This window comes from Leucoraja erinacea, chromosome 1 (genome assembly GCF_028641065.1).
Source record: "Leucoraja erinacea ecotype New England chromosome 1, Leri_hhj_1, whole genome shotgun sequence".
Classification (NCBI taxonomy): domain Eukaryota; kingdom Metazoa; phylum Chordata; class Chondrichthyes; order Rajiformes; family Rajidae; genus Leucoraja; species Leucoraja erinaceus.
Genome location: NC_073377.1, coordinates 72,037,385 through 72,046,413, shown reverse-complemented (window position 1 = coordinate 72,046,413; position 9,029 = coordinate 72,037,385). Strand labels below are relative to the sequence as shown.

The window sequence follows — 9,029 nt, the reverse complement described above, 5'->3', positions numbered from 1 at the left end:
CTAAATGGGAAAAAAAAAATGGGAAAAAAAATCATGCCGGAAGTCTGAGACAAAACCTGTTGCTTTCCGAACAGAACCATTTGGCTGGTAATCCACTACTCGGTCTGAGCAAGGATTTTTTTAAACCAAGAATTGAACCTGAACTATGATATCATTGGTGACAGAATGGCGTCTAGCTGTGCCTTGAACCACTTGCTTGTATGGGGGCATGGTAAGTCAAATTCCTCTGTACCTTAATTGGTGCATGTGGCAATAAATGTGAACTGTGTGAACTATGCACTGTCTTCCAGCATTCATCTCCCAAACGTCAGTCCCTCACGTACTGTTTAATCACACACCCCCTATTTTTAAGGTGGAGATTGATAGATTATTGATTGGTACAGGTGTCAGGGGTTATGGAGAGAAGGCAGGGCTGGATTTAGATGAAGAGAGGCCCAAGGCTACTCCACTTGTGAGGCCCCTCCGAATCCCCCACCCCCACGACGAGAGGAAGATGGAAGAGTCCACCAGATTGACACCGATGTGCAGCCAAGCATGGCCAATGGGATCAGGGCTGGAAAGCTGCGCTTTTTGTTTATTGCCAGCGCTAGTGTTGAGTTATCAGCTTTAAACACATTTATTCTGAAATGGAGGGCAAGGAAAATTACTGAAGTGGTGTTTAGAGACCACAGTGCGTTGTGACAGCATATGTAAGAAAGGCCTATGACAAAAATATTATACACCAGGCCCGTACGAAGCTTTTCAAAAAGGGGGCGTGGCATAGCATGATTACAAAAATGTTATGTGAAATAAGTGCACGCAGCGCATATCACAAGCGCGAAGCTCAAAGACCCTTGTGACCCACTTGGAAGATCTGGGATTTTAGATGCTCTCTGTTGCATTCTGAGCCTTATTTTGGAGCATTTTTGCACCAAATTTATGACCAATATTTCAGAAATTATGTTGGTTGAGTCAAGAGTAATGAGTGGTTGGAATGGAATGATTGGGGTCATTGTTGTATACATTTTTTTAAATCAAGAATTGAAACTGTCCTTGTTTTAATAATCAAATTGCACTGTAAAATGTTATGCAAAATATTATGTAAAATGTTATAAAGGAGCATGCAAACACTGCAAATAAAATAGTAAGTTTTTGCAGTAAATAAAACCTTTGTTTAGAAAATGTTCTTTGTTTGATTTAATTGCCTGTTACTGTTCAACTGTGTTAGTGGGTGCACATTAAAATTATGATGAAAAATGAAAGTCGCAAACTATGGAATACATATTTTTTGGTATTTATCAAGGAAAATAAAGCAGTTTGATATTATTCATATGGAGGAGAAAATATAATTGCTCCAAAACCTACCTTAGTTTTGCAATCTCACTAAAGATAATCTCCCTTTCCCTCCCCCCCCCCCCCCCACCTCCTCCTCCTTCCCCCCCCCTCCCTCTCCCTCTCCCTCCACCTCTCTCTCCCTCCCCATCTCTCTCTCTCCCCCCCCACCTCCTCCAGCAGTTTGCTTTATGCTCAAGATTCCAGCATTTGCAGTCTCTTCTAACTCCGTTCTTGCAGGCTTTGATAGAGTGGATGTGGAGAGGATGTTTCCAATCAAAAGATCCAATCTCACTGTGGACTGGTTTCAATCAAGATTGCTTCATCACCCCAAAACGTTCAACAGTCATTCTCTTTATAACGCTATACTGAGCCAACAACAGGCTTAAAGCTGGAATGGAACCAAAATTGCCAGAGTCAGACAGTACCAAGCTGTACCAAGACCTACGGAGTCTGAGCTTATATGCAAGAACCCATTCACAATTATCTAATATTAATCCTATTTTGTTCAACCCACATTCCCATCAACCTTCTTTGGATTTTGCCACTCATCTATGCATAAGCAACATTTTACAGTGGCCACTTAATCCACCAGCATGCATATCTTTGGCAAAACTGGAGCACAAAAGGGAATCTGCGCAGTCTCTGAAGCAATGTGCAACTCTAAACAGATGGCACTAGAACACAGGATTGAATCCAATTAATTGTGCTGTGAGGCAGCGACTACTTGCTGTACCAGTATGCCATGCTACGTGAGAAACTGGTCACCTTACATAGCCTCTCCTCCAGAATCAATGTCATACTATCCTCAGTAGTCCAGTTGCAGTATAGAGAGTGTTTGCATACATGCACATTCACATCAAAGTGATTGTTGACTTCCTCATTGAAGCAAATTAAAGAATGGGCCTTACACTCAGAATCTGCAAACGAAAGGTCTACCTGCCTTCAACAATGCATTTCTACATTGACACCCTGGAAAGTATGGACATCTTGCCAAATCTTGGAAGCAACCTCTTGACAAACAAATAATAATTATGAAATTCACCATCATCATTCATGCACCAGCATAGCCGTGACTATTTGAGGAAAGGGGTAATAAAGATCCCAACCTGAAGCATAGCATAAAGCTCAGGGTCTATTGGCCAGAAGTAATTCATGTCCTCCTCTATGCTTCTGAGACTTAGGCTACTTACAGGAGGCAACTCAAAGCACTGGGGAGATATTACCAATAATGATGACATGAAATTGTCCCAGTCGACTGGTAAATAAGTGAACAAATGTCAGCATCTTCTCTCTTGTCAACATCCTTACTGCTGAAGCCCTAATTATAACTTCCACTGAGTAGGGCATGTCATTCATATTCCCAGCTCCAGATTTGTTGGAATTACAATGTCAGGTGGATAGAGGAAAACCATTCATGAATATTCTCAAGGCCTTCTTGAAAAAACACAGACTTTCTCCCGACACTTTGGGAACATTTGGCCCATGACCACTCAAAGTGGAGAACCAGCAATTGAGATGATTGATTCAACGATACAGCATGGAAGATACACCTCCGACCCACCAGGTTCATACTGATCACCTATCATTTGTTCGCACTAGTTGTATGTTTTTCCACTTTCTCATCCACTCCCTGCACATTAGAGGAAATTTACAGTGGCCAGTTAACTTACAAAACCATACATCTTTGGGATGCGAGAGGAAACCAGAGCACCCAGATGAAACCTATGCGATCGTGCTCCACAAAGACTGCACCCAAGGTCAGGATCGAGCCCAGGTCTATCGCACTGTGAGTGTGAGGCATAGTTTTACTATTGAGAAATTTGATATTGAGAATATTGTGTCTATGCATCCGTAGCACCCTAAAGCCAGTGCAAATGATGGATATAGTATACATATCACAAACTACACACATATGAACTCACCCAACACTTTTTGTCCCACTTTTGGCAGAGTGCAGTTTCCAGATAGAAATGGAACATGAGAGGATCAGGTCCTTGGTCTGAGTTGAACGTGTTGCCAATAAACTAATCTCCTCTGCTTGTCCATGATCCATATCACTCAATTCTCTGCATATCCACGTGCCTTTGTAAAAACAACCACCATCCTTTGTGTATAAACTTGCCTCACATCGGTTACAACATTGGCCTTAGAGTCCATCTGCTTAAGAAGATGCTAACCAAGCGCATTCACATTCCGGCTAGTTCTCCGGCTGCAGAAACCAGTCGTAGGAAGATATTCTTGTACCTGTTTTATTTGACACACTAAACGGTCTTATAATGCCATATGGCATAATTTTTTTAATTTATGTTTTTAGTATTACACTGGAAAATCATAACATATTCGTCAATGTTAGTTCTTGTTATGTCTGTGCTAAAAGCACGTTTATCAGCAGAAAACGTTTCAGAATCGACATGGGTTTATCTGTCGTGATGTCTGAAGGCGAGGTGCAAGTGCTTATGGAACCCTGTGCTGCCTGCAGACCAGTTGAAATTGACTGCATGAGGTGCTGAAACCAACAGTTTTAATAAAGCAATAGAAAGGTCCATCAAAGCAACAAAATGATGACCGTCAAAACTGAACAACTCGCTAAGTGACATTAACTTTAATTCACTTGGTCTGTCTTTGACACCATCTTTTCCGGCACTTCATTTCTGACTCCTACCCAAGTTAAAAATAAGTGAAGCAATGAACACAGCATTCGACAGCCTGAAGTAAACCCCTTAAACCTCTGAACTTTCCTCCTGTCCCGTTCCGTGGCACTGTAGTGCTATGATATAAGCGGCAGCGTCTGTCCGTGTTGTCTGGCTGCACGGACCAAGCCGCTGGAAGAGGTGTCAGCGGAGACGCCGGCTCTGGATTTCATTGGCTGCACCAGGGTGGATTTACTGTGTGTATTTTTAGCGTCGTCTCCCTGTTCCAGCGCCGAGCGGCCAGTCTTATCTCCAGACTTGCTCAGTACTGCACGGCACTAGCCGTGGAGGGAGGGGGACTGACATTAGGACCGTGGCAGCCCACGCTCCCATCCCACTTTGAAATCTAGCCTGGAGCAAGCAGTTGAGAGCGACCGGTTACTGGGACCTGTGTGTGTGTGTGTCATCCTAATATAGTCGGGAGTGCCTGAGGGCTGCAGGCTTGCTGATGGCCAGCCCTAACGTGAGAGACGGCGAGTGGGGAGAAACTCCACACCAGGACTCCGGCTCCGGCCCCGGGCCCGCCTTCATCGAGGCTCAACACTGGATAGAAGTAAGTTGACGGCGTTTGCATTTCAAGTCGACATTAACAGGCGCTGTTTATGTGGGTCACAGCCTGTTTCTCATATCGCGCGTGGGTTCGACATGTAAGGGAAAAAAAAACAGATAAGCATCATCTGAAAATGGTTTAGCAAACGCTACCGCAATCCCACGCCGGTGGTTTTGTGGCGAGTTTTATAAAAGACTGCAATTGAAATAGAGCTGTCGGTAACCTTGAGTGAGGCACTTGCTGCAATGGAGCCCGTTACTAGTGTTACCCTGCTCGCTCACTCACTCACTCGCGGCTGGAGGAAGTTTGACCGAGTGTGGGGAGCTTGCATCCATGAGATGATATATTGGGTGCTGTGCTTCCAGCGGCTGCAGCGGGCTACAACTCGCTTCCAATGATGTTAGATTAATGCAGGAGGAAGGAGCTTATATTCAGTGGGCCGGTGTTACAGCCAGCGTTACTGTATCGCCCGTCCAGCTCGCTAGATGGAACGATGCTGAAACGCTTTTGAGATTGCGCTGCTAGCAGGCGAGAGCCGCTCACGCTGCTGTGTTCATTCAGTACCCGAGGCTTGGAGCCAGGTACAGTGGGTTTGCCGCAGAGCATGTCTGCAGCACCCGGGGATGGCGGGGCACGTTAACCATCCCGTTGCTCGTTCACCCAAGGGGAGCCGAGCTTTAGGAAGGAGATCGGCGGAGTAATGTTCGACAACGCGCCCCAGAGCCCGTGGTTTGAGTTTGCCAATGAAAAGCTGGAGAACTTTCCATGACACACCCCTCTATCTCCAGTGAAAACTAATTGCAGGCCAGGCCTTGTCAGGCAAGTGTCTGTATTTTACAGTGATAAAGGCCAATATTACACTCGGGCCATCTTGAAACTGAAGCCAAAAATAAAACCTACTTCTCCCTTCTCCCTTCTCCCATACAAAATGGTACATGTATATTTGGCATCAGATCTGATCAGAGCAGATGTACGCAAATTCTGGAGAGGTGTAAATATATCTTGACAACGAGCGACACAGCTGGTGGAGCAGCTGCCTCACAGCGTCCGAGACCTGGGTTCAATCCTGACCTCAGGTGCTCTTTGTGTGGAGTTTGCTCGTTCCCACTCTGACTGGGTTTCCTCATGGTGCCCAGTTTTATTTCCTCCTCTGGCCTCTGTAAGTTGACCCTCGTGTGCATGGTGTGGATACAAAAACAGGATAGCATAGAACTAGAGGTCGATGGCCAGCATGTACTTGGTGGGCCAAAGGGACTGTTTCCATGCAGAATCTTTCAATCAATTAATAGGGTTACTGTATGTGATGTGGTTTTAATTTCCCCAGTACTATCTGAGATAGCATCAGTGTGAAAGGCTTAAATGATGTGAAGTTTTCAGATAGGAACAAAGAGTTCTGCTAGAGGTGGAGTGCATGAAAGATCATCCAGTCCAACTGTACCCAGTTTTAGGACATTAGCCAGGCAAGTCTTGATCTTATAGGGGTGTACAAAATCATGAGAGGAATACCTGTAGATCGGGTAGATGCACAGAGTCTCTTGCCCAGAGTAGGGGAATCGAGGACCAGAGAACATTGGTTCAAGGTGATGGGGAAAAGATTTAATAGGAATCTGAGGGGCAACATTTTCACACAAAGGGTGGTGGATGTATGGAACAAGCTGCCAGAGGAGGTAGTTGAGGCTGGGACTATCCCAACGTTTAGAAACAGTTAGACAGGCACATAGATAAAATGTTTGGAAGGAAATGGACCAAGAACAGGCAGGTGGGACTAGTGTAGCTGGAACATGTTGGCTGATGTGGGCAAGTTGGGCTGAAGGGCCTGTTTCCACGCTGTATCACTCTATGACTCTATGACCAAGTGGTTTGATTGTCAATAGGAGACCATTTTGGCGCTAGTGACCATAACTCTGTAAGCTTCAATGTGTTTATGTAAAGGGATAAGGATGGTTAGAAATTGGGTTTGGGACAACTGGGAAAACTGATTTGGGACTAGGCTGATTTCAATATCATAGGACATAACCAGACAAAGGTCAGCTGGGAGCAATTACGTGCAACAAAATCTACATCCAAGAAGTTGGATGCATTAAAAAGTGAAATAATGAGAGTTCAGACCAATGTGTTCTCGGAAGAGTGAAAAGGACAGCAATGCCAAGCAACATTGGATGCCAAGAGATTTTGCCGATGGCGGTGAGGGTGGATGGAGGAGAGAATCGGCTATAAGCTCATCTCCTGCACCCTCGGAAATGCTCTGAGGGAGTTGAGGACGGCTGCAGGAAGCAAAAGGCTGGTGGGTTTGTGGCTGGAGGTGTCGGTGGAGTGGATTGCTGGAAGTCCCACACCAGCCAGGAGGTCGCGTGGAGGTCGCATGGAGGTCGCGTGGAGGTCGCATGGCTGAAGGTCCCACAGAGGTTGGACAAGCGTGCAGATTGGTTGTGCCTGCAGCAACAAAGAGTTGTGGAGGACATCAACAGCAGAGCCAGGTCAAGCAACCCCCTGCATCTCTGACCCAGTGCCACTATCAGGATAACAATCCTTTAAGGCCAAGATAGCATCTGTGCGAAAGGAAAGTTTTTTGAACTGGTACATAGAGTTCCACCAGAGATGGAGTATAAGGAAGATCATCCAATCCATATCTATTTGATATTTTTAAGAACTTGATGTTTGAAAGGCATACGATGGTGGCAGAGATGTGATGACTCATTGTATATTGCCTCAGGAAATCAACTATCTTTATGCTACCATTGTTGTTACACGACAATGCTACATTACTGGATTGTATGCAAAACAAATAATTTCACTGTATCTCGGCATATATGATAACAAGTGCTATTGAACTGCTATTGAACTACATCATGAGTTGGGTTAGGAAAGGATGCCAATATCAGGTACAGAAAACTGAATGCAGGCAGAATTTAATCCTGTTAAATGTAAGGTGAAATTTTGGGAGGATTAATAAGGTTTTGGCCAGGCACCAAAATCTCTATCAAAACATGGGGGGGACCGGGGGCGGAGGACCACAATTTCTTGGTGGCCCCGGGCACATGCACTCACTCATACACACATGCAAGGCTTCGGAGGCTTCAGCCGTGGGCCCTGTGGACGGTAATTTCAGCTCAACCCAGTGCTAAATGCAGCTCAACTCTGCCTGTCTCCCTGGGTTAACCAACAGCCCTGCCTTGACTGATGGGACACCAGTCCGGAGCCGTGGAGCTAGTGCTGTATCTCCGCACTGGCTGTAAGCCTGGGCCGTCATTCCTGTAAGTCCAGGCAGGGCTGTAGGTTAACCTGGCGGGACAGGCAGAGTTGAGCTGGATTTAGCGCTGCTTCTCTGCGCTGGCTGTGGGCCTGTGGGCACCACTCCCGTCTGACTCCCGACGTCTCTGGCCACCCCCGGGCGTGTGGGAGGCACTCGGGTCGGGATGGGACGTGAATGGTTCAGTGGTGGTTCGATCCTGTCTGCGGATGAGTCGCGGGTCTGTGTCCAGGGCTGCCGAGAGTGTTTTTCGCTTGTGACCCTATGACCTGGGCATGCAATTCAAGCTCCACTCTTTGATCTTTGCTCCACCAGGACGTCTCCCTCCTCCAATCACCGCGCTCTATCCTCAGTCCCACACCCTACTTCCGCCTCTGGACGACACCTCCCTCCTCCAATCATTGCACTGAATCATCATATCCCACCCCTATTGCTTGCTGACTGACATCTCTCTCGTCCAATCGGCGCCCTCGGTCATCAGTCCCACCCCCACTGTCTCGCGGAAAGCGGAGATTTCACCGAGTTTTAAAATCCGGATTACAGAAAATGGGGGGGATCGTCCCCCACCTCTCAAAACGGGGGGGGGGGACACACACACACACACACACACACGTATATCCCCGCCCCCGCCATTTCCGCCCCTGGTTTTGGCACACATAATGAATGGTAGGACTCCAGGGAACATAGAGCGACAAAAAGACCTGAGAGTACACATTTCTGAAGGGAGCAACACAAGTATATAAAGTGCTTATGAAGATATTCAAGATACTTGGCTTCATTAGCCGAGTCAAAGAATGTTAAAAGAGATTATGGTTCAACTTTATAAACGTTGATCGGGCCACAGCAAACATACTGTGTGCACTTTGGGTTACACAAGTAAGAAGGACATTATTTCAATTGAGAGGCTTTAGGGAAGGTTCACCACACCATGTGCTGGAATACCTCAGCTGGTCAGGCAGCATTTCTGGAAAACATGGATAGGTAATGTTTTGGGTCAGGCCCCTTCTTCAGACTGATTGTAGGTGGGGGAAAGAAAGCTGGAAGAGAGAAGGGGCAGGCCAAAGCCTGGCAGGTAATAGATGGATACAGGTGGGGGAGGGTGGTTTGACAAAGGGCTGAGACAGAGATAGAGACAAAAGGATTGGTTGTGAATTGTGAAGCTATAGGAAGGGAAGGAGGGGGAGAGGAGTAGGTTTGAAGCGGGTGGGGCACAGGGGAGAGAGTG

At 46.4% G+C, this 9,029-nt stretch overlaps 1 protein-coding gene across 8 annotated transcripts in view; it reads left to right on the top strand.

Moving 5' to 3' along the window:
• Positions 1 to 2,851: 2,851 nt before the first annotated feature.
• limch1a (LIM and calponin homology domains 1a) overlaps positions 2,852 to 9,029 on the top strand; it is a 341,909-nt gene continuing 335,731 nt past the window's right edge. For 5 of the 8 annotated variants that reach the window (XM_055637033.1, XM_055637023.1, XM_055637013.1 and 2 more), the window contains exon 1: positions 2,852 to 4,557. In XM_055637033.1, coding sequence (XP_055493008.1) covers positions 4,453 to 4,557 — 105 coding nt within the window. In that variant the 5' untranslated portion in view covers positions 2,852 to 4,452. The remainder of the gene's footprint in view (positions 4,558 to 9,029) is intronic. The other 3 variants (XM_055637057.1, XM_055637049.1, XM_055637067.1) reach the window with 2 other exon arrangements.